Below are 26,710 nucleotides of genomic sequence, written 5' to 3'. Positions count from 1 at the left end.
TGTTGTGTAGGGTAGGAGTGTTTTATAGCATGTTGGCATGTCACTAATACGAACATGTGTTATGTCTCCTGTTAGTTTTTTCCCCGCTTTCAAATTTATTGAGTCCATGTTTCCTTTAAAAATAATATGTGTTTCCACATCACTAAAAACACCATGTATCATCCTCAAAAATGTTTTCCACAACCGATTGGGGGAGAGAGAGAGAGAGAGATTATGGAAGACTCGTATTATCTGGTGAGGTTGGAGGGTAGGTCCCGGTCCACAGTAGGCTTTGGGGATTCATTGGGTGGGGCGGCGCACAAAGGAATGATAGTGGATGCGCGCCCAGTGTATAATGTTATTAAAACTAGGCATAGGGAAAAAACAAAATCTAATATTGTTATTAAACTGACTGTAGGCCTACACACGTATCATATGGCAGCGGTAGTAGTAGTGTACACGTAAAGCTATTTGCAACAGCAGCCGTCTATTTTTAGCAATTTGATCGATTACCGATACTAATGCAAATTAGAACAAGCGTATAAATGAGCGTAAGTGACGCAGGATGACGTCAGAGCTCTATCATTTCTAGCCATATTGAACAGACGGTGATATAAACGGTTATATAATTGCATAATTAATATTTTGTGATCATTTGTATATTGTACACGTTTGATTTTAAGGAAATGGTTATTTGATCCCGAATTTGATATAACATTTTCTTTTTAATAATCCCGATTTATGTTTTTTGTATTTTATAAGCTTTGTTCGGTTTGTTATGAAAGATCTCTAAGATATCTCGCTGGTTCATGGTACGATTACGCAATTTGATGTCTTATTTTAACAAAATAGCATGGTAGTATGAAAACGGTAAAACTGTCATGGCTTTAAATGTTATTGTTGGCCTAATCATCATATTTTCTGTCTGTTCCGGTGTCTTCTGTATAGAGGGAAACCCTAGAGGCGAAATATTAATTTCAAAATTAAGTAATTGTGTTATGTAAACGTCGACGATTATTATTATTATATAATATATTATTAGTTATCCGCTTGGTATACCAAGCGGATAACTCCTTGTAATTGTATGAGATCAATATTTTTTGGTTATCCGCAACTTAGAAGTTGCGGATAACCCTTGTGATTGTAAAAATCATTTTCATCTTTATTCTTCTTTCTTTCCCGGATTTTTGTGAGCAGCATATCCCCTATTTCTTGTAAATATATCTTTTGTGTAACTTTGTCATTATATGGACATTTACCTGAAGTTGTGCACCTCCATATTTTGAATGACGTCAGAGTTGCGTAACGTGACTTACGCGCGATTTTATGAATTTTAATGATTGATCATAGGATAAAAAATAAAAGTCATTTTGTATTGACACTTGGTGAAAATTTAAGTCATATCAAGCGCAAACTTTCTATGGATTAAAAATTACGTGTTTTACAAGAAATTACGCGCGCACGCGCATTTAAAGTTTCAAAATGCGCAAAATTAATTTCTAATCAACTTTCTGCGCTGATCATGACATTTTGAGCATGTCAAAAATTCCCGCGCGTGCGAAAAATTTTACGCGTAAGGTGCGCACGGAGCATGAAAAACATGTTTTTTTCTCTTGAATTGTGATTTTCCAGCCTTTCCTAGTCATTTAAAAAGAGATTGACATCATTTCAAATTAAAATGACGTCATACGAACACGTTGATTTATAACATTTGCGCGCGTTTTAGTTGAAAAAGTTACAAAATATTGTCAAATATATGCCTATTTTGAATCTATTATAGCTCTTCAGGATCGAAGGTGACCCCCAATTTTTTTAACTTATTATGCAAGAAGATAAATTGTAGATATGAATTCATACAGAATTTTTACCTCTGTGATGTTATGACGTCATCGTATGGCCACACGAATGTAAAATATAGGATTTTTTACTGTTTCGTTATTGCTCATCACATTAAATAGAGCGCATCTCGCTTATACGTATTCCATTTCACCCGATATTTTAATACTGTCTAGGTCAATTAACTATCTTTCGCATGAGTTAAAAATATTTTAATTTTTATGACGTCATCATGTCTAAAAATGTAAATAACGTGGGTCACCTATTTTCATCTTTACAGTAAATTTCAATCTGTTATAGCTCGTCAGAATAAAAAGTGATAATCATAATTAAAAGGTTTTCTGGAAGCTATTGGATTGTAGATACGAATTCATGTGAACATTTTTCAAATCAGATGTTGTGACGTCATCATATAGCCAGTTGAATAAAAAAAGTCGTATTTTCATCTCTTCCGTAAAAGTTCATTGCGTTTAAACGAGAGCGCATCTCACTTTCACGTGCCCAAAATTCTTCAAATTTGTATTAATGTAATTATTTAGATAATTATCTTCTAAAATAGTTATCTTTATACAAGTCAATTTGATGACGTCATCGTGTTAATAATTGGCTTTAAAAGATGGGTCTCGTAATTTCGTCTATGCTACCACTGTATATAACATATACAGTGTATTCTGTAAATACTGTAATATGCTGTATGCTACAAAATAGGTACAATTCAGCACTGTAAACATATTTAATTCATGTCATAGGATGGCATAATAATTGTCGGCGTTCATATATTTTAAACGTATGTGCATGTTGCGTTTGCGCGGATAACCCGAACTCGTCAAAGTGACGAGTTCAAATCTAGTTTTCTGTATTATTAGTTATCCGCTACTAGCGGATAACTCCTTGTGATTGTAGTGGATCATTATTTTTTTTCTGTATTATTCTTATTTCTTTCCCGTTTTTTTGTGGCTCACGTATCTCTAAAATGTGTAAACATAATATTTCATAACTTTGACAACATGTGGGCATTTACGTGAAGTTGTGCACCTCCTATTTTGAATGACGTCAGAGTTGCGCAACGTGACTTACGCGCGATTTTATGATTTTTAATGATTGATCATAGCTTAAAAACCAAGAGTAATTTTTTTTTTACTCTTTATGAAAATTTAAGTCATATCAAGGGCAAACTTTTAGTAAACTAAAAATTGCGTGTTTTACAAGAAGTTACGCGCGCACGCGCATTTAAAATTTTAAAATGCGCAAAATTAATTTCTAATCAACTTTTTACGCCGTTTATGACATTTTGCGCATGTCAAAATTTCCCGCGCGCGCGAACAATTTTACGCGTGCAGTGCGCACGCAACATGAAAATCATGTTTTTTTCTATTAAATTGTGATTTTCCAGCCTTTCCTAGTCATTTTTAAAAAGATTGACGTCATTTCAAATTAAAATGACGTCATACGTACACGTTGATTTAGACCATTTGCATGCGTTTTAGTTGCAAAAGTTACAAAATATTGTCAAAATTATGCCTATTTTGAATCTATTATAGCTCCTCAGGATCAACCGTTACCCCTGAGTTTTTTAATTTAATATGTAAGCAGATATGTTGTAGATATGAATTCATGCAGAATTTTTTCCTTACGGATGTTGTGACGTCATCGTATGGCCACACAAATGTAAAAAATAGGATTTTTGTCTCTTTCGTTATTGCTCATCACATTCAATGGAGCGCATCACGCTTATCCGTCTTCCATTTTCTCCGAGATTTTAATATTATCTAGGTCAATCAACTATCTTTCGCATGAGTTAAAAATATTTTGATTTTTATAACGTCATCATGCCTAAAAATTTAAATTACGTGGGTCATTAATTTTATCTTTACAGTAAATTTTAATATGTTATAGCTCATAAGAATAAAATGTGATAATCACGATTAAAACGTTTTCTGGAAGCTATTGGATTGTAGATACGAATTCATGTGAACATTTTGCCAATCAGATGTAGTGACGTCATCATATGGCCAGTTGAATAAAAAAAGTCGTATTTTCATATTTTGCGTCATAGTTCATCACATTTAAAAGAGCGCGCATCTATATTTTACGTATCCAAATTTCTTCTACACGCTAATATGTTGTTGCTGAGATAATATCCTTCCGAAATTGTTATTTTAGTGTTTCATTTTGATACCGTCGCCATGTTAAAAAATGGAATAAATGGCGGGTCCCGTAATTTCACCTATTCTACACTGTATGTAATATGTATACAGATTATACTGTTTATACTGTATATACTATATGACACAAAATTGACAGAATTCAGCACTAACAACATATCATATTCTTCAGATCAGGTCATAATGCCATAATCTTTTTCTGTGTGCAAAATTCCAACGTATGACGTGCACGTGGCGTTTGTCGTGCGGATAACTAACTCGTCAAAGTGACGAGTTTCATGTCTAGTTCTTCTTTCCTTCCTTCCTTTTTGTGAGTCGTGTTCCTCTAAAATGTGTAAACATAACATTTCATAACTTTGACAACATATGGGCATTTACGTGAAGTTGTGCACCTCCTATTTTTGAATGACGTCATAGTTGCGCAACGTGACTTATGCGCAATTTTATGAATTTCAATGATTGATCATAGATTAAAAACCAAAAGTCATTTAGTATTGACACTTTGACAAAATTTAAGTCATATCAGGGGCAAACTTTCTACGGATTAAAAATGGCATGTTTGACAAGAAGTTACGCGCGCACGCGCATTTAAAATTTCAAAATGCGCAAAATTAATTTCTAATCAACTTTTTACGCGTTTCTTGTCATTTTGAGCATGTCAAAAATTCCCACGGGCGCGCAATTTTTTATGCGCGCGGTGCGCACATAGCGTTAAAAACATATTTTTTTCTCTTGAATTATATTTTTCAAGCCTTTCCCAGTGATTTTGAAAACAATTTAGACCTTTTCCAGTTTAAATAACGCCATACGAACACGTTGAATTAGACAATTCGTGCGCGTTTTTTATGAAAAAGCTTAAAAAATCGTCAAAATTATGTCTTTTTTTAAACAGTCATAGTTTCTAAAGTAAACCGTTAACCGTTTATTTTTATTACAAAATCTAGAAGTTGATGAGTTGTAGATATCGGATCATGCATCAATAAGGCTAAAAAAACATTGTGACGTCATCGTATGGCCACACGAATGTAAAATATAGGATTTTTGTCTCTTTCGTTATTGCTCATCACATTCAATGGAGCGCATCGCGCTTATCTGTATTCCTTTTTCTCCTACATTTATATATTGTGTAGGTCAATCAACTTTCTTTAGCATGAGATAAAAATATTTTAATTTTTATGACGTCATCATGCCTAAAAATTTTAATTACGTGGGTCATTAATTTCATCTTTACAGTAAATTTTAATCTGTAATAGCTCGTAAGAATAAAATGTGATAATCACGATTAAAACGTTTTCTGGAAGCTATTGGATTGTAGATACGAATTCATGTAAACATTTTGCCAATCGGATGTTGTGACGTCATCATATGGCCAGTTGAATAAAAAAAGTCGTATTTTCATATTTTGCGTAATAGTTCATCACATTTAAAAGGGTGCGCATCTATATTTTACGTATTCAAATTTCTTCTACACGTTAATATGTTGTTCCTGAGATAATTTCCTTCTGAAATTGCTATCTAAGTGTTTCATTTTGATACCGTCGCCATGTTAAAAATTGGAATAAATGGCGGGTCCCGTAATTTCACCTATTCTACACTGTATGTAATATGTATACAGCTTATACTGTTTGCATGTATATACTATATGACACAAAATTCAGCACTAACAGCATGTCATATTCTTCAGTTCTTGTCATAATGCCATAATCTTTATCTGTGTGCAATATTCCAACGTATGACGTGCACGTGGCGTTTGTCGTGGTGCGGATAACTAACTCGTCAAAGTGACGAGTTTCATGTCTAGTTATTACTTAGTGCGTTTAGCTTGCCAACGATTAGACCTAAGTATTTCTAGCTCATGCCGAAATTACAATTTACTAATTAGATGCATCAGACCAGTCAGTCATTATATGACCGACGTATATTGGCAATATGCCAAGAAAAAGTGATTATTATCATTTCTGCATCATCATCTTTAGCACTTAGTATCCTCCTTCTCTGATGACGTCAGCGCGTAGTATCTCACAATCTCTGATTGGTTATCGATCGTTAAGACATTGTTGGTAGCGTTCCTTCATTCCCATAATTAATTCCTATTTTCTTCTTTTCTGACTGGATGTTATTGTATTCCGTTTCCCGTTTTGTTTACAAATTCCTTGAAATTATGTTGTAGGCCTATATCGATCTCTTATGCCTATGCTTAAGATATTGCATGGGGAAATACATTAAATTCATTTAATATGTTCCAGTACTATGTTTAACACAGATCTAATATTATTAATATAGTAAATGGATTAAATTATATCATATAACGTTATTAATAGATTGCATTGTATATGATATGCTACGGTAGGCCTTTTGTATGCTATTTATACTTCGTGTTACTTTAATCCGATTGAAATATTGATGGATGCAACCTATATAGAGAAATACTATCACTACCAGTATCATAGGAATATTCTGTAATACATTGTCATATATGTATCATATGTGACGCCTTATTATGTTACGTTTATGCAGGGAGTTTTTAATTAGATTAATTAACAGCTCTCTGATGTTTATGGCCCATGAAAAGGGTGTCACATGTGATATATGTGACACACTGTAACATAACTTGATTATTATACCGAGAATTGGCCTATAATGATTCTTCTACTATCACTATCATTTTTTTGTTCACACAGAGATGAATTTTACTTCGTGCTTTTGTGTATACAAATGTACATACACAACCTGACGTTAAATCAATCGACTTAGTTGTCAATTCCGGTTTTTGTAACAATAGCAATAGTAGGCAAAAATATGTTACGTGATTTTTGACTTTCTCTGCACGACAACGGCTATTTTTAGAAAACCATAGCCTGTGTACACACGCTGACAATTCTAAATATAATACATTGACTATTGTAAGCCGAATAGGAAAAAGAACATATGGTCCTATATCAATAGTATGTCTGTTATAGTGTTATTGGTTAACGATTTTGTGCGGCCCTGTCTCCACTGTTTGTTCGGATGCGAAGGTGGCAATGCGAAGCCAGTATCGTTTTTTTGTCGCGCTGGTGTCACAACGTTTTACAGGTGTCAAAAACCAGTTAACGTTCCATAAAACAGTTTATCCGATACGGTTGTCGTCGAGTTTACAATTCAAAATACAATAATTGTCCTGAAATGGGAACATGACAGTGGATGTCAACAGTTGGATACCATACTCCTATTAAGGGGACACCCTCAGGACCAAACAAATTGTCCCCTGAATAGGGTTGGCCGTACGCTAGTGATAGTTAAGCAGCCTAATGGTTATTTATTCTTTGGCCAAAATATTCTTACTGGAGTGACGTAGGGTTGATCGTAGTATTAAAAAATATATTTCCTCCTCGTTCAATACGGGTGTTCCAAAGAAGGGGTTACTGTACAAAATGATAGATGTCTATCGTTTAATTTACTACAATAGTTTAGTATTTTAATGATAAATTATATGCAACAGTATTGGTAATACACGTTTAACGGTGGGCCTATGTACAGTAGGCCTATATGCTTATTGTTTTTATGCTTATTGTTTTTATGCTTAAAAACGTCAAACCGGATAATGTTTTGTATTGAATATTATTATTAACTTCTGCGAAACATCAGTGCCTCTCACTACCTCTCCACGCATTAATATTTGTTGATTTTCCGGCTTGTATTTTAATAATTGGTCTTTTACGAGAAATATACAGTACAATACGGCGGTACTTAACCCCGTATTCTGTCCAAGTTTGGATCAGTATCCGTAATGCTGACGTCATCAGTGATATCGGTCATGAGAACATCAGGCGAATATCCTGTTGGGTTGGATATGGTTACCGTTACTGTAACCTTCACAAGAACTTTATAAACAGTACAATGTAAGGAAATTGAGTATCAAAAGATTTAAATTTTCATTCACCCACAAATGGCGATGGCCTAATATTTTGTACTAGTTTATCATGTAAAATGTTACAGGGTGAATCATGGAGTAAAGAATGACTTTAGGCCTACTACTTTCTCTCTTCTATCTCTATTGCCACACCATTCGTCCGAGCATGGGCCTATTCAGGTCCAATGGTTGTGTCGGACGGTCTGTGATATATATGTTTTGTTGGCTGGTCACTCTTTCGGTTATGTGGATTGCTTTCTTTGTTTTTCATGATTTGTTTCGTGAAAATTATTCGTACTACCAAACTCTTTCAGGACACCCTAATCAGGAGACACCCCTATTGAAGGGACACTTTGCCGTGAAACAAACGAGAGGAAATAAATAAGGTTTAACACTACGACTGACCCCTATTATGGGACACCCCTATTAAGGGGAAACTTTGTTGTGTCCCCTTAATAATTTCTACTGTGAGCTGAAGAATAAACTGTTATTAACCCTATCAAGGCTTGTGTATATTGACCCCTTGACAGTTTACACCCAGTGTGATTTGGTACTTATGTAACTATATAGATCCTAAATCAATTGTTCCTTATCAAAAATCAGATTTCTCAATTTGTCACGAGATAAAACCATTCTGCATAATTGATTAACGATAGGTCCCCACATACCAAGTTTCCTGATAAGAAAAGTCGGAGTTCACAATAATTGATTTAATATTTATTTTCTTTCATTGTTCTCGTGTTCACGCACTTGACTCGTGTCTTTTAAAATGTTGCCAATGCCAGGTTCTATATAATAAGGTCAAATTCGAAAGGAAATATCGGGATAAGCTCGAAGTAGGCCGTAGGCATGAAATTAACGAGTGTTTCGTCATATATCAGGCTATAAAACACGCGATGGTTAGGCCTACGTTTAAGTTTTTGACCTGCGTTTAGTAGAGCCCTGCAAAGCAAGTTGATGTTGTTTGTGGGGTGGGGGAGACTTACGTTCATGCCTTGATAATAGTATATACAGTTAGTGTCGTCAGGTCTAGGCTATAACACGCGATGCGATATTGATGGGGGTTAATGTGCGGCGTTTAGGGGTAGGGTGAAGACACTTATGTTCAGGTTCCAATACGCATATAAAGTTAGCTGTTTCGTAATAGGCTACAGGCTATATAACACGCGATCGACTTAATTCAAACTCTTTTTTTTTTTATCTTTTAGAAGTTGATATATTGTTGCTGACACTGGGGGACACATCTTCAATATTAACAGCGTATATTCAGGGTATATGCAGCCTTCTTTTCCAAATATATCACTCTAAAGTGAGAAAAAGAATTCTTCCCGAACCTAACCCTTCTATTTTCTCTCTAACAAGGACATACGTACATAATACAAATTCAATTTACATTAGAATATTATTAATAATAAATGAAGGCAGTTAACAACCAGCACTACACATAATACGGGTACTTAACTATTCCTCAAGAATGGTATAATCGAAAAGGAGCACCCTTCTCCACCCATATCTGTCAATTGTTTTGTCATATCAGGGAGACCTGGTTATATCAAACGAGGTATACGTGTACGTTATGTAACATCCCAGTCATTGAATACTTGTTTGTTTCTGCGACAGTGTCAATCAATCAATCAATCATTATGTAAGCGAGCTAATTAACACTTGTTGTCGCGTGGGTAATTATAAAATGTTGGGATTCTATACGTCGTAAACAACGTTTTGTCGATTTTCAATATTATACAACAATTTAACTGGCACCAACAAAATATATTATTTTGTAATATGTTGATTGAATGGAAGACAGTGCTGTAGTGAATAGCCCTCTCCATACACACACTTAATTTATGAGAAATAGCCCATCCTCCCATTGTATTGGTCAATTGATTTGAAATTAATAAAGTAGAACCCCTCCTTTGGGACAACCTCAAGAAACTCTTATTAAGGGACACTTTCCCGTGAAACGAATAAGGGGAAAAATATGTTTTATACGATATAAAGTGTCATCCCCTATCTCCTATAGGAGATCCCTATTCAGTGGACAACCCTATTTAGTATTATAAGCAGACACTTTGTTTGGTCCCGATGATGTCCACTTAATGGATGTTGTATTGTAATTTGGACATGGTTGATAAAAAATTTCTAGGGAGTGAGTTTTATAAAAAAAAAACATTTTGCAATGTATATCATCACACCATGAAAGAGTGTAATTGCACTCTTCCTTGTTCGTACCAGTGAGTTTCTAAGCCCGGTCTTGTGTCATCTTGGGCCACTTCCATAATCGAAATCCTGTGCCATTCCCGACTGGTAGCACACCCGGAGCGAAGCTTATTTCTACGGCATCATTGTTAAGGTCCGTTGGTACAGTGCAGTACCGTATCGGGTACACCCAATCCTGGTATGCGACGCATTGTATTGTATTTGCGAAAGATTATAAATTGGTTTCGGAAGGAAGTAGCCTATTAATGCAATAATGTATTTAGCATAAAATGAAACTATATATTATGTAATAACGCGCGGGGTTTCCAGCACGCTGTGAATGAGATTTCTGAAAACCACGAGGCTTCAAATCACCCGATCTTTGTATGATACTGTATCTCCACAGGCTTTGTATATGTCCAATATCATGGCACATTCTGTGATACAGTGTGACACACCGAGAACTGACCTCGAACGAGTGTCCCCTTAATAGAGGTTGCTCAAATTACCGTATACAAACCTACCCCAGGGAGATCTACTCGCCTCCCTCAAAATCTACTGATGTTTGTTAGGCCTATATGGTAGGCCTGCCACCAGCCATGGTACCACGAGGTGCCTAGGAATAAACGTGACAAGAATTTCAGCAATAAAACCAATAATCCTCGCCACGGACAAATCACGTTGCATGCTGCATGCATGGGACTATAATATAATAATTCATAATTTCCGTTCTTTAAGGAAAATAATTTGTTGGTTATATGATTCACTATAAAGAATCTATATAAAGAAAGATAGTACAGAACAAGTATGGAATTTAGGCCTATATTAAGTCGATGGCTCCACGTGTATGTTGAAGCTGCATGGGTTGTCCTACCAAGAAAGGAAATAAGCCCCGGGCCTTTCGTGTGAGAGTACATGCTTAGAAGGTTGAAATTGGTGATACATAACCGACAAATTTTAGAAAAAAATTATATTCAGTTCGGGTCGTGTGAATTATTGGCCTGTCTGTCCCCGGCCCGAAACTGATAGTAAGCTGCCCAGAGATGCAGTCCCGGGCAGTATCATATTTACCCATATTCAGGATGTGACAGGGGTGTCCTTCCGGACCGGTTGTAAAAGTGTCCAGGTCTGGGTTATTGCACATGTTTCACACGTGGACGGCTGATTTTGGATGGCTGTTTATTACGTTTTAATCCAGTCTATCCCAGTTTTTACTAGCTGATTTTCAATGGTCTTCTCGACTCATTCGACTGAACTAATATAAAGGGCATTATCGTTTTCCATGGTGGCGTGTACCATAGATAGGAGGCCTATCTATAGTGCACGATACTGCTTCTTAATATAGGACAAATTTTGAAACTAGTATTTTAACCACATTTAATCGTATTTCTGGTCTTAAATATAGATGTCTGTCCATAAACCCTATTTAGCCTGTCTGGGTACTCTGACGTTTTTTCATTATTTTGCGGGTAGAGTGTGTATATTTAGACTAATTAGTTGCCCAGACCTCCCTTAATTTATCGAAATTAATCTCACTATATAATATTACTAGATATATTATATTTTATGAGCCCACCAGTAAAAAAGATACAATACGCCTACTGCCTCTGCCACGAGGTATACAGTAGGCCTACCTTCTTTTATTTAAAAAAAGCACGCCGCGTTGACTGACTATTAGAATGACCTTCGTTAAGTGGAACAAAGGGTAGGCCCAGTGGACTGGTATAAACGGACAATAAGCGTGTAGTATGCCTTTGTCCCGCATGCAATTTTACACACGCAACCTTTGTTTCAGGCGCACCCCATAATTACTATAATCTGTCGTTACTACCTGCTTTAGCATTTCTTTTAGTATCGTAAACCTAAATTTATTATATCATTTTGAAATTATGTAGGACATAGGTTATACTAAGTGTGTGTGTCTAAGTGTGTATTCTCCCATTCATTCGGGACGTAAGAAATGTCCCCTTAATTAAGGTGTATGTATTTGAATAGAGATTGTCTTTAATGTTATGGCATTATTCCTAATTCGTTTAACAGCGAAGTGTCCCCAGAAAACATATTAGTGTCCCAAAGTTTTTATATACGGTACTTATTATACTTTACTGTTATGTTGATATTCATGCCATATAGATAGATAAAAATCATGTCGTTTAATTTATATTAATTATGTTGTTCTTATTGTCTCGTACCCTATAGTATAATAAAGTATTTATTTTCAGATGAATTTCAGCCTCGATCTCTGTTTTCTTTAGTTGTATCTGTCTGAAAAGTATTTTATTGTTATCCATTGTTTTTATAGTATCTGCATGGAGTGGCTGGTATCTGTAATGATATTTGTGGAGGTGGTAGACACAAATGCATTCCTGCCGCATATCTGCACACTTATTCGTACCATATTTATGCTAATTTCATTTCTGGGTGTGGATTGCTATATCGTGGGAACCGTCGGCGCGAAAATAGACGCTTTTCAATTCCCAAGGCTAAAATCGTGCCTCAAAATAGTTTGCATTTTCTGGGCAAATGCGCAATCCTTACGCCCGATTAGAATCGAGTATTGTGGCCTACACAATGAAGCCTGAATGGGGGTTTATATCATGCCTGGTTTAATCTTCGCCGTGGATAGTTCGATGATGGGTCACGAACATACCTAATAATCAGATTTGCCTAAAGGAACTTATCTTACTGTTTTTACAAGTGTAAATTCGAACCGAGTCCGGCTAATCCTCGTGGAAAATAGTAGTTGTGTACTGTACCACGATTATGAAGTTAGTTAACTCATAGAGATATTGATATCTCTATGCTACACTGCGGATGGACACGTGACAACATGGGACGCGTTGGAATGATAATGGGGATTACCCCTTTGTGAGCGTGCGTTCACATTCAGTTCGTATCTTCGTTATACATACAGTAACATCGATATGCCTTCATCGAAACGCGATCTAGAGAATCCATATATATTCGTGAGTTTTGTCTATGCAGTGAGGTATATCGGATGAATTCAGGCACATTGAAAGAATTATGTTCATTCAGCAATATTAAATCGAACAATTAATTTGAATGTGGTTTTATGTTTTTCGCTGTTTATGTCCGTCGACAGGATGGGTTGATTTTGGCACAACGCTGTTGTAATTATAATGGGAAGGATTAAATTATAGATGCCACGTTATCCCTTATGTGTTTTTTCTGCTTCTGTTGAAATATTTTATACATTAATTAATATGCCAGTATTTTGATTAGAATTAATGTTTAAATTTCTTTTATGGAATCCACTTCGTGGATTATACTGTAAGAAGTTTAAATTGTTTCTTCAAGGGAACTTGTGAACGTGTTGGTAGGATCTTAAATTAAACCATGTCGTCTTTCCTGTGTTACTTCCCGTCTGTCTATGAACGTACTTTAGATGTACAGCAAACTCTACAAGTCATGGTCACACTCAGCACATAGGATGTCATAGGTTTTTGTCAACTTGCATTTTTTTTTACTATAACACACACACACTCTCTTTCCAATCAGCAACTTATAATACCACAAAAAGTAAAACAATTCCAAGTATTATTTTTATCAACCAAAGCATATTCATGCCATTTTATTCATTTTTTTTATTCATTCACATTTAATATAAAAAATAAACTCTTTTACAATTCAAAATTCACTGAAGAGAACAAGACATTTGGAGAGAAAATCTCAAGTTGCCAAACAAATAAATAACCATAAAAATTAATATAGAAAGTTAGCAGCAGGAACCTAGTTTGATTAAAATTCATATGATTACAAATATGTCACGATTCATAATTATATTATCTAATCGTAATCATTTTAATAAATTATTAATTTATACTAGTTTCATGGCTGCAGTAAATCGAGAAATAAATACATTTAACTATTTATAATACAGATTTTAGAGTTAGCAGTACTTGTCTTAGTCAACTTAAAATTCCTCCAATCGCCTACACTCGTTCAATAAGATATATTCTTATTATATAATATTACATACATATACACATGCTATTATTATGCCCAAGTCTAACTGCTTTCCCAAAATCACATTAAAATGCAGCACATAGTGTTATATTTATACCTAGAAGTCATTTGATAGGAAGTTGTTTGGGCACATCGATTCCCTTTAACAATTTCTTGGCTGCTACATGTTCACGTTTACACATTTAATACGACATTTACCGACGACGCAGCCAAGACAAATTTGTAAAAATCTACATGACCTCGATCTTAAAACAATGCTTGTAATTCTCTAGGGCAGGCAGTTCAATTTCCTAACAAATTATTACACCTGGCAGCCAACCATACAATAGTTGTAGACAATGGCTGTAAAAGTATGGCAAGGCATTTAAATATAATATGTATAGTTGGATGTCAGGTATTTTAGGCAGGGGGGGACCAACAGCCCAACAGTGGCTGGGAAATGTTAGGGATTTAGGAGGATATTGCACCAGTTTTAACGCAGACCCATGTCTACGAGTAATTATCTGCTTCTTTGCATCGTCGTATACCCACAACAGAAACTAAAATTGCAACAGATTTTACGCCAATACATAATGAAGAAACTGAGAAGTTATTGCAAAGCAATAACTTTTGAGTTTCTTATGTCAACTTGACAGTTATATAAAATAATGACGAACAAGAATTCGCAGTTTTAACATCAACTTTGGGATTTATGTTCCTCGTCAGAATCGCTGTCGTTGTCCGTGAGGTCAGGACTGGAAGGTAACGTGTCCATGGCCTCTGGCGTGCTAGAACGGCTTTCAGAGTCTTTGCTAACAATGAGGTTTTCACGGCTGCAGCCAACGCTGCTACATGGACTGAATCCAACACTGTCTTGACTACATGTGACGTCGTCATCGACAGACATTTTTCTCGGTGTATTGTCCTTTTGGCCGATTTGCATCCATGGATGTTCAAGAATTTCTTGCAAGGTGGGTCGATGGGAAGGGCGTACAGATAACATCGATCTGATCAAGTTCTTTAATTGTGGGGAAAGACTCCTACGGAAGTGAGGTTGAGCACGGCAGATTTCATCGTCTCTTTCAAATGGGATATCACCGCAAGCCATGTCAAAAAGTAAAATTCCAAGAGACCAGACTGCAGCGGAACGACCATGATACCGGTGAAAACGAATCCATTCAGGTGGACTGTACACTCTGGTACCTGCAAGATTAATCATTAGAAAACATAAATATTTGATGTTTATTAACTAAACAGCATATTAAATTCATTTGATGTCATGATACATGCATTTTTCCAAAGGATTTGGTTTAGACGGTACAACAACAGCTGAGACAAATTCTAAAGTTTGCCAAAAATCAACGGGAAGTGGGTTTTATGATAGTCCAAACATTTGGAAGTAGACATTACAGTAATATTATGTGGGCTGGTTTGAAGCCAACTAATCCAACAGCTTTTTAATTCACATCATAAAAGGGTAAAGGTCACTTCCCGCCAACAGTGCAGTAGTAAAGCAGTCTATTGTATAGGGATGGCTTGTGCTAAGACATTTCTATTGAAAAGCAGCCAAGCTCTAACTTGTTATCCTGTGTAGTGTGGAATTCAATGAAACTAGACAATAGACGGAATTTACACATTTTAGAACAAACTATTGTCAAATATTCTTTAGGAATTAAAAAATTTGAGTGTTTAGGCAATTTAAAAAAGAAGAAAAAGTGTACCCACCATCAAAGTCTGTGTATACTGTGTCCCGCATGATAGCGCCAGATCCAAAGTCTATAAGTTTCAGTTCACCAGTTTTCATATCGACGAGAATATTTTCGTCTTTTAAGTCCCTGTGTACAACACCAACATCGTGACAACGTTGAAATGTCTCAACAATTTGTTGGAAAAAGTCCCGGCATAGGTCTTCTGTGAGTGCTCCATTTTCAGTGATAAAGTCAAATAAATCCTTTACTGGAGATGGCTTTTCCATAACGATGATAAAACTGTCCACTCTTTCGTAATAATCCAACATGGTTATACAGCCCTTTATGTGGCTCACTTTCTTCAGAAGACATATTTCTATTGGAAGTTTTTGGCCACCAACCTAAAAAGATAAAAATATAATAAATATTACAATAAGAAACAAAAAAAACACATAAATAGTAGAAATGAGTACAGTAATTTTTATTTTGATCTTTACAAAAATTAAAAAATATTTTGTACATACCTGGACCCAATCAGTGACTTTGTCTTTTGCAACATGCTTTATAGCAACCTGTAAATAAAAATAAAGATCATAATTGTCTGAGCAAAAACATTCCTTGCAGTAATGATTGGTTGGGAGGGGCCTAGCTGTGCTGGCTGAATGTAGAGTATTCCATCTGCACAAACAGTGTATCCAAAATGTTTTCTTACCGGTAATTTGTCTTTATTTCTAATACCACTATATACGGTACCAAATCCACCACTTCCAAGTACTGGACCAACTTGATATGCCTTTTCGAACGATTCTTTTTCTTTTACTGTAAAATAAAGAAACAAATTATTCAAAAAATGTCCATTCATCATAACCTTCAAAACCGCGCCTAAACTGTCTAAACAAACAGCTGTTCATGCCGGTGGTACGGCCCGACCGAATTCAACAGTAAAATCCTCAATTTAGGCCCATAAAACTCCATTCGAATAAAAATACTCACCAATATTTTTTGCGTTGATAGAATATAATTCTTGTATATGTGTAGTAATTTTCCTTGATATGTTGTTCATTTTGCTATGTCAAATTAGAATGCAAAAAAAGTTTGCGACTGAACACTACAGCGACAGCGATTCAACTGACGTACAACGATAGATTTTGCTATTTATAGCGGGGGAAAGCGCCTTACAACGGCCAATGTTTTGATGCTTCAGACACGGTGTAACGGCATAAAATTAAAGTAAGTCACGTGGAAATATTCATCCGCGGTCACCGCCTTAGCGATCCGCCCACTCTTACATAAACTATGTTATACAACATTTAACTATTTCATCATAACAAAATAACGATATATATTTGTTTGTAATTATATAATCAACGTAATTCATATCTTTTAAACACTAGTTTATTTTTTAACTTAGATTTATAAAGACATTTTAAACGCGTTTGAAGGAAAGAGTTCGATGAATATGTATTATGTAATTGACCAATTAGAGTCTAGTATCGTTTCTGTTTATTATGATTTTGCGATGTAAACATTGGCGATTTCGAGAGTTGTATTAGGAAATGTAGTCACTAGGTAACATATTGATGATTCAATGATTTCAAATTTTTATTATATAATTCCCGATTATGCGTCATATAATAATGTAATCTTATTACACATTTTACCATGGAAAATTTCGTGTGATGTAATATCATAACTGAAAGTAAATATTATGAAAATGTAAAGTTTTATTATCGAAAATATGCACGCCTTAATAATTACAAAATACGAGAGTTACTATATTAATTATTATATTATTTAATTTTTGAATATTTGTTGGGGATTTTCTTTTTTGTTACTCGTATTTTCAACATTGATTATAATGCTACATATTAAAATCTTTAATTATTATTATTTAAACAAATAATTAATTTTAAAAAACAATGTTAATTAGGTTTAATGTTCATTTTACACACTTAGTTTTTGATACAACGTCTAGTAATCTAGTAATAAATTAATGTTATGCAGGCATCATACCAGACGATATGATAATGTACATTGATTAATATTAATTAGATAATTGTCTAATAATATATCTCATTAGTATTTTTTTTGCTTATGGGTAGGTATGCTTTTTTTTAAACCGTACTTCAATCAATGGAAATTCATTTTTGTGCTGGTAACGTTACGATATTAACATACCCTTAGGTTTGAATTATTGACGGCTATCTTTAGTAACCTAATCACTGCATACCGGCTTCAAAGGGAAAAGTGCATAGTCAAATTGGATATTTACCCGACGACTCGCCCACACAATTGTGTAGTTACCATACGTGGTTCCAACGTTCAAATAGCAATATTATGTTAAAATCTATTAATAACTGTATTGAATTTGATTTGTTTGCATTTTAGGCCTCAGTAATCACAGCTATGCAAAGGTGTATCATTGTGCGTCACTCTGAAGGTCTCGTCCTACGCTAGAATATCGCAAAGGGTCACAAACGTTCCATTCATAATTAATATTACATATTAGGCCTAATCATGGGCGGTAATCTTAAAAATTGATGATTATAACCCTGTCAAATCATGTAGGTAAAAAAGAAATTTATTTTTTACCTCCATGGTCAAATTATTTCTTTATTCTGGTTTTCTTTTTCATCGTGCCATTTCAAACAAATTACATTGTGTTTTTGTTTTCGGATTTTAAACATACATTACAGTATTAGTTTTATTATGAAAGAGGGCGCACTTGAAAAAAAAAACATTGTAAATTCTGCAATTTTCTTTTTATACTTTCGTATACTCGACCTATCATTAACAAAATGAAGACATAGTTTTACGCGCACGTAAGGTCGAGCTCTGATAAAACACACGCGCGTGAACTTTTGTCAAGTTACCCTCTGCCTTAATTCGAAAGTAATTTTATCATTGATGACCGATAGATAATTTTATCAAAGTCAAATGGAAAAGATTTTATGGTGATACGACGGAGTATACCAGCCTAATGTTGGCCTACTATCAATTTTGTTCAGGAACTAAATATCATTATGTAAATAAGTCCAAGTAGGCCTACTGTACCCTATCAATGCGTGTCTGGTAAAAGCTTGCTTCTCATCACGCTGACGCAACACAAGGACGTAAAAGTTGTTCCCACTTGTGTACGTAAGCGCACCGCCGCAAGAAATTTGACCAATCATGACGCGATGGACCGGATCGAAATTATATGCATAATATAGGCCTACTCTACTAATTATATGAGTATATTATTAATTACAATATCGTTCTTCTCACATTCTAGTGCAAATTTAACATCTTAGTAAGTAGGCCTATATTGTTAGCTTAATTACGCTGCATTCTTTGTTTTCTATTTTGATGCGTCGTTTCTACGACAACAGACTAGATGGTATTTGATAGGTTTGTAGTACCTGGAGCGAATTGTTTGATTATCTGACAGACAAAACCCACTTTAGACCGCTACATTGATCTTATTCAATACTTTGACGTCACACTAATAAATTTCAATAGGCCTCAACTATGACTTGCTTTTTCTGGATTGCATATTTCGTGTAGTTGCGGTAACTCCCTGGTACACCAATGAGGTCACCAGTGTGTTCCCACAATTGGTACTGTTATACTTATGCTCTACTACGCCCAACATAATATACACCACTCCCCAATGGTGCCCTTGTGTTTTCACCATTTCTATCACACCTCTCCTCCGTCAGAATGACGTGGAGTCTACCGTACTATACAGGGCGTTGTTATTTTTATTAAGCTGCTGCATTACTAGATTTGAACTTGTTGAATCGCGCATAACGCACGTTCAAATACGTGTGCGTAAATTGAATGTATGCAATCCTATGAACATGTTTATTAATAGTGCTCAACATAATAATAATGATACAGTGTAGCATGGATGACATACGATGGCACATTTAGCCTAAAATGCTTCCACAAAATATAAATATAACATGCGAAAGATAATTGTCTCAGCAAGAACATATTAATAAGTATAGTAATCACCCTCCTACCATCTGTGACGTGGTGTGTGGCGTATAGCATATATTAGTAGTCGTAATATATTATATATAAGTTACTCATGGGCTGATGTCACGGCTACCACATTTTGTCCCTTTATGAACTTTTACGAACCTAATTTAGGATGTAAGTTTGAGGGTTGTAAAGTGAGGCTGGCTTTTGGGGTCAGGAAACTATCGGTCCTTCGCCGTCGTCCACGAGCAATTGAAGGGTGACGATAAGGAAGACAATGGGAAGAGAATGCAAATATAGATAGATATTTATTTCATTTTAATTAATGAACATGTTGATTTATAACATTTGTAATTCTTGTCTGATAAATTTACCCCATGACAATGACAACCAAATCGTTTTTTAACAAAAGTGCATGGTAATTAGTATATATTAGTCCATATTTTGTAAATTTACTGAAACCGGATCTTTTAATAATGACAGATTGGAATAAAAAACAAAGAATATTTCTTTCATTGGGGATTTTCCCTAATCCGGGTCAGTAACAATAAGTACACATTATATGTCTACGTCATCGTGACAACAAAATACTGGTATACTCTATTTAATAGGCGAAATATTCATAAAGTAACAATACAGTAATGATTAATATAAATAAAGTCGTTATTAACACCTTATTTGGAAATGGTTTGATTCCAGAAATTAATGATTGTAAATTATTATTTTTAATATTTGGAACTACATTAAAAAGCATTTCATGATTCTATGGATATTATAAAAAACCTAAGCCCTGTCTACACTATCAAACTACTAGTTTGCCAAAAAAAGTGTGATCTGCTCAAATATGGTAGTGATGCCCAAACATAGTAGTGATATGACATTGTATTTTTTGTCATAAAGTTTGATAGTGTGTAGACAGAGCTTAACGCGTGACGAAATATAGCCACTGGCGACATGGTCCCTTGTTAAGTTATCCAAATATAATATGAAATGAACATACACCGACAGCAGATCTTTGACCATCGGCTCAATTATTTTCTTTCGGTCAAAATCATGTCTTTATAGTTTATTGTGCGAAATTTGCCTATTCATCATCGAAACATAATAATTGATCTGACGAGGTAAAATCCCTTTGGTTTTATGAGTGAATTGAAACTTAATAGATAATAGAGTGCGTCGGTCATGGGGGTCTTCCTTGAAAATCACAAGACTGATTATAATGGTGTTTACAAATAACGTACCGGTAACGGATTCCCCGAACATGTAGGCTAACCTTGAAAATATGCACATCGAAACTGTTTTACGAATGCGCGGAAAAAATAAATTGGTACTGTACTATATATTGATAATCTGTCACACCCGTTATATAACGCAACGCATTAAGGATACGTAAGCGCAACTTAAGTAATTTGACCAATCACGACGCGATGGATCATCCGAACTGCCTGTCGCGTAGTGGGAGTGATTGAACGTAGACGCGGTTGTGGGGGGTTGTTGTCCTTGACAAACAAGTAACTCGATTTGTTTACAAACATTTTAATCTCACCAACGGTATACAATGATGATGACGTAATAATACCGTTTGTATATCTTTTCCGGGTGAACATACTGTTTATAAATCTCTAACGTAAACAACATTTTGAAAGAAATTGTACAAATTAATTACAACTGTTTATAAGGTAATTTTATGTAAATCCATGTCTATTAAATAAAAAAAATCCCCTATGCTAAACTATGACGAAACTCGATGGCAATGCGATGAATAGGCCACAATTTGGTCTGCAAAAAGAAGCAGCCACCACACTCTACGGAGAAAAATGTGAAGCGGCGCTCCTTATATTTGAAAAATGTTGAATTGAAACATTACTTGGCTGGCAGCCATCAATTGAAATAAGTAGGCCTATAGGGCAACGGTAACTATTTAGGCTATTCAATGTCGGGACTACTTTTGGCGGCAAACGGCCAACTGGCTTGGTTACTTGGGGACCGGTGTCATAGTTCACGGTTTGTTTGTAAACATCTCATGCTACTACAACTCCACGTGGTGTAAATCGATACGTGATAGTATTTACTGTCGTAGTATCATGAACAAATGTTATAGTTTAACATAAGGTCAGCAATTTCAACTATTGTATTATAAAATTATTATGTAGGCCTAACGAGCTTAGTTCGTTTAAATAGGACAATTATGTATGTATGAGAAAAAGGGGAGAATAATGGAAATGCGAAATGAACTAACATATTTTCCCCGTGGTTAATTAAGGAGCCTAATAGTTCAATCTAATCGGTAAAATATGGTCATTGATAAAAGAATAATTTCATGTTTGGATGGGTATCTTTATTTATAAACTATATAGCATGGCAGAGAATATGTGTTCTCGCCGTATGTAGTAGGCCTAAGTTTGACAGAATCTATAGACACCAGATAGGAACTCCTAACAGTCCTTTGATCTTATGTCTGGATGCGACAAATACCAACATTACTGTACAATGGCCATATTCTCCGCGGCGCGCAGAGTGCATGTTAAAGGGCGTGGAACTGATGGAGCTCAGAATCCTGTTGTTAGATTGCCTTGCTTAGATTGATGTTATAATATAGTGTTAAGATTTATGTATAGAAATATTGGATGTAAAATTATGATCCAAAGTTTAAATATATCAATTGCTAATGACAATGATATTTACGTTTTCTTAAATGGTGCACTTGTTGTCAATAATAACGGCGTGTATCCGCTGCCCTTCGCGAATAATAGCAATTGTCGTTCGTTTGTTCAATTAGATGCATTTTAGATAATGACCCTCCATTCGACTAATGAAGGATTTTCGTCTTAGCTTATCACGTTCACATGAAACAATTTACTGTACTACTGAAATTACTGGTTGAATTTCATTAGTAACTTTCTTATACTGCATAATGTCATAATAGTTACAATGTACTGTATAGACTACTGTAGTACCATAGTAGGTCTAGCCTTGGTTCTAACTCTGACGCAATTCAAGTGAGTTGACCAATCACAAGAGACAATGATGATGATTCATCGCGTCATGATTGGTCAAATGACTTGCGTTGCGCTTACGTCCTTTTCATTGAGTCCTAGTGGAAACCCACTAGAAACGCAATGCAAGGACGTGAGCGCAACGTAAGTCATTTTGACCAATGACAAGCGACTGTTTTAATAATCCATTGCTTGTGATTGGTCAAATCACTTACGTTGCGTTACGTCCTTGCGTTGCGTCACTAGTGGGAACCAAGCTTTTACTAAAACACTAGGCAATATTTCATTACTATTATGATGTTGTGTTTACAAAGATAAACAGTAGGCTATTATGTTATTTTTACAGAGGGCGCTCGACTACAATTTTTGTATTGATTTTTTTTTCATGTGCTTGAATTGATAAAAAAAATATAAAAATGTTTTCTCATAGCTACGGAGCACGGCTCACGAGCGTTCTTATTAGTCAATAAAAAATATGGATTTGACCTTAAATATCAAGCAATTATCAATGTAATATTGGCAATGAAACAGGGTTGAATGACATACGAACAAAATGGTTATATAATGACATCGGTCGTAACAGAACGCCCTCGCATAAAGCTGAAACGCGCGCTCAAAACTGAGATACGCTTGCGTAAATATTGTTCGAGTTAATGTATAAGAAACTTGAAACTTATTGTATGTTTGGGTATAAAGTACCAAAGATAGTGTACACTATCTTTGATATTACATAGGCTAATTTTCCTCTTGTGACCCACAGTCAGTTAGTTAAAAGATTTTGTAGATAAAATAGTGTGGCTTTATTTTTTACATTAATTTGACCAGGGTGACCGTGTTTTTAATGTTATACTTGTGTTTTGTTTTTGTGTCTGAAGAAATCAGACAACAAACGATGTTACGGAAGGCCGGCATCTTGAGGGTAGCGTCTATCAATTCCCGCGCGAATGTACCAGGATTACTTGAAGTTTTCTAGTGCCTAACTAACCGCAGGCTAGACAAATGATTGTTTTTAAGAACATTAAAGAACCAATGATTGTATTATGATTATAATGATGCCAAAAGTGGAGGTATATTATAGAAATCATAGTGTCTGTAATAAGGCCATGAAGTTACCTCCATGTGTAGGCCTACGTTGACGTCGTCATCAAGCCATGTCTATGCCTACGTTAAAACATTGATAATAAATGCATGATTTTTCTTCGTTACAGCTAGTTAAAATTGAGTACAACAAGCATTTATTATATAGAAATTTGTTGTGATTAGATAGGATTTTGGAGATTTCTGAGTATTTTATACGACGTGACGTCATATTGCTCTGAATTGAAGCCCATTTCGCTGAATGTTAATATTATGTTTAATATAATGGGTGCATTAACCGCCGGAAGGACGCGATTTAATATGAAATTCATGTACGTCATTTTTTTTAAAACATACACATTGTTACAATATGTTGTTTGAGGTCTGTGTTTAAATCAGACAAGCTAACTTGAAATGATTTTCCCACAATGAACAGAAAGATACACAAGACGTTAACAATATCGTCTGTTGTGTTTCCAGCCGTGGTAGGCCTACGTAAAATTTGTTCTTATCGCCAGAACCGACAATGTCTCCTTTTAACTTTACTTCTAAAAGATAGATTATGATTTTTATATTACGTAACACTAAATAATTATTATGCCAACCTATCATACCGAAACGGTACATTGTCAAAAGAGGGTTATGAATAATTAATATCAGCTGAAGGGTTACCGTACCCTCTTCAAACATGGTAAAAAACAAACTTAAACGTGCATTCAGATGACAAATTACGGTGTATCTTCAACTACGTATAAAAACCAATTGTGGCATATATGTCTAGACATCCAGGATGTAAAATGCCCATTCATGGATGAAGGAAGAATAGGCTATCCGTTCCAATAGACAACAACATTCTGAAGGTAGAGGCAAAGTTATGAAAAGAATGTTAAAATCATGCTTTGTAATCATGGGATATTGATGACGTAATAACATCACATGTTTGGCAAGCCCGTAGTAACCCTTTATCATAATTAGAACAAGTAGTTCCCTTCTGATAATTACGTAACAGTTATGATGATGATGATGAACTTGCGAATATCTTGAAGAACATGATCATTGTCGTCATAATCATCACGTCATAATCATCATTATCATCATCAACAACATCATTAATATTGAAGATGATCGGTAAAATTACATTTTTCAAAACGCAACAGCGAAATTCGAAAACGTCACAAGCGACTGTTAACGTCAATGACGTCATTACTCGATATCTTGGCTAGACTCCACCATAATTCACGTGACTTGGCAACAACCCACTCACCTACCTTGCACCTTGCGTTGTCTTACGTAATATATATTTCATGTGACCGCGTAACACGAACCCTTCAATAGATGTAGGCCTGCACTTTAAGATATTTGATATAGGCCTATACGTCATATTGTAATCATCAACTATCAAATTTATCATCGCAGCGTCTCTCGGATTTAATCAAAATGTTGACGTGTATTATTTTACTTATTTTACTTATTGATTGATCTGAAGCCTACAACAACATGCCTTATTAGTTGAACTGGAACAGTATAGGCCTAATTAACATCCCGGACACATTCCCCTTCACGTCATCGTCATCAACCTCCACTACGCGCTGCCAATCACCCTTCAAACACCTCCGCATTATGTCACACAATAATACACATTGTTATTTAATAAATCAAACAAAAGGCAATTAACATGCATTCAGATTACACGTGAAATAAATCACCTGATGCACTCTGATTTGTAAATTTGAGAGGATTACGTCATCGGAACGTGTGAATCGAAGTCATCTCTTAATATTATAAATGTCAAGTTATTCTTGTTAATTATTGTATGTGCTCTTTTTGTAAATTACTGTGTATTAACATTAATTAGATGTATTGTTATAAATAAAGTTGTATAGTTCCTTAATTAATGATTGTTCATTGTTATACTTGTAGCAGGGAGGTATAAAAAATAAGTATATTTTTAGTATATTTTTTTACCTCCCTGCTTGTAGCCTATTATTATATGCATTTTTAGTAGGCCTCTAGGCCTATATGTAGAGAAATATCTGTAAAAAGAATTCGTTATTTGTATCATTTGTTTTTGATGTGTCTGTTCCGTTTCGTCGCGAGGCGTCACGGAATGCCCTGTTTTTTTGACCGAATTCATTGTATTGCTTTGACGTACAAATAGCCCTAATTATATCAATGGTAAACATATCTCACATCATTCTGTTTGAGTAACCCTGGAAGAATTTATTTTAGAAGAGTAACCATTATCGCTATATTCTCCGTAGAGTAACAAAGGAAAAGGACGACACGCTACTAGATAAAATGCGCTTCACCGCGTAACAGATAACAAAAGTACTTTTGTCACCAGTGAAATAGGGTGAATGAGCAAATTGATTTTACCGCTTCGTTTTGTACGGCCTTGAGAACCGCTATAATTCAAAATATACACAAGTCACGTCCACGCTTATGATGCTATATTCGTAGGCCTTATTAAAGCAAACGTGGTTACATATCTGTATCGATCCACTATGACATAATGATGTTTCTTTTGGCCTTGGGAAACCGCACATTACTCTAATCATGTTTTCCATGCTTTTATCTAACAATCTCGCATTGATTATTATGTGAGTAGAGGCTACCTTATCTGCAGCGCTCTCCGCACGGAGTATTAAATACAGAATTACATGAATCTTCATATGCATCTACTGTTAATTATTGTTCATTCCACAAATCTATCTCTCCTTCCTCCATCTCACTCAATCCGCCCATTTCATTCCAATTGTCCATCCCATCCCATTCCAATTGTCCATCCCATCCGCCCTTATTCCATCCGCCCTTCCATCCGCCGTCCGTCCCATTCCATCCCTCCACCCCTTTCCAGGCCACTCTTCTATCTATTTTTCATCCTCTCATCTCATTCTCTTCCAATCGTCTCTTATATTCTCAAGATATTATCTGTTAATATTTCAT

The 26,710-nt window shown here is 35.2% G+C and overlaps 2 protein-coding genes across 2 annotated transcripts in view; one reads left to right on the top strand and one right to left on the bottom strand.

The window, feature by feature from the left end:
* LOC144856332 (N-alpha-acetyltransferase daf-31-like) overlaps positions 1-26,710 on the top strand; it is a 37,558-nt gene that overhangs the window by 6,239 nt on the left and 4,609 nt on the right. The window lies entirely within an intron of this gene.
* On the bottom strand, positions 13,630-16,888 carry LOC144856329 (serine/threonine-protein kinase pim-1-like). Its single transcript, XM_078714307.1, has 5 exons — positions 16,719-16,888; positions 16,438-16,544; positions 16,250-16,297; positions 15,763-16,126; positions 13,630-15,240 (listed from the first exon to the last, which is right to left on the bottom strand). Exons 1-5 carry the CDS (start codon positions 16,786-16,788, stop codon positions 14,735-14,737), a joined length of 1,095 nt encoding a protein of 364 aa, XP_078570433.1. The 5' UTR covers positions 16,789-16,888; the 3' UTR covers positions 13,630-14,734.

This window comes from Antedon bifida, chromosome 11 (assembly GCF_963402885.1).
Source record: "Antedon bifida chromosome 11, ecAntBifi1.1, whole genome shotgun sequence".
In the NCBI taxonomy this organism is placed as follows: Eukaryota; Metazoa; Echinodermata; class Crinoidea; order Comatulida; family Antedonidae; genus Antedon; species Antedon bifida.
The sequence above is the reverse complement of the archived record's forward strand: the minus strand, read 5'-3'. Positions and strand labels throughout refer to the sequence as shown.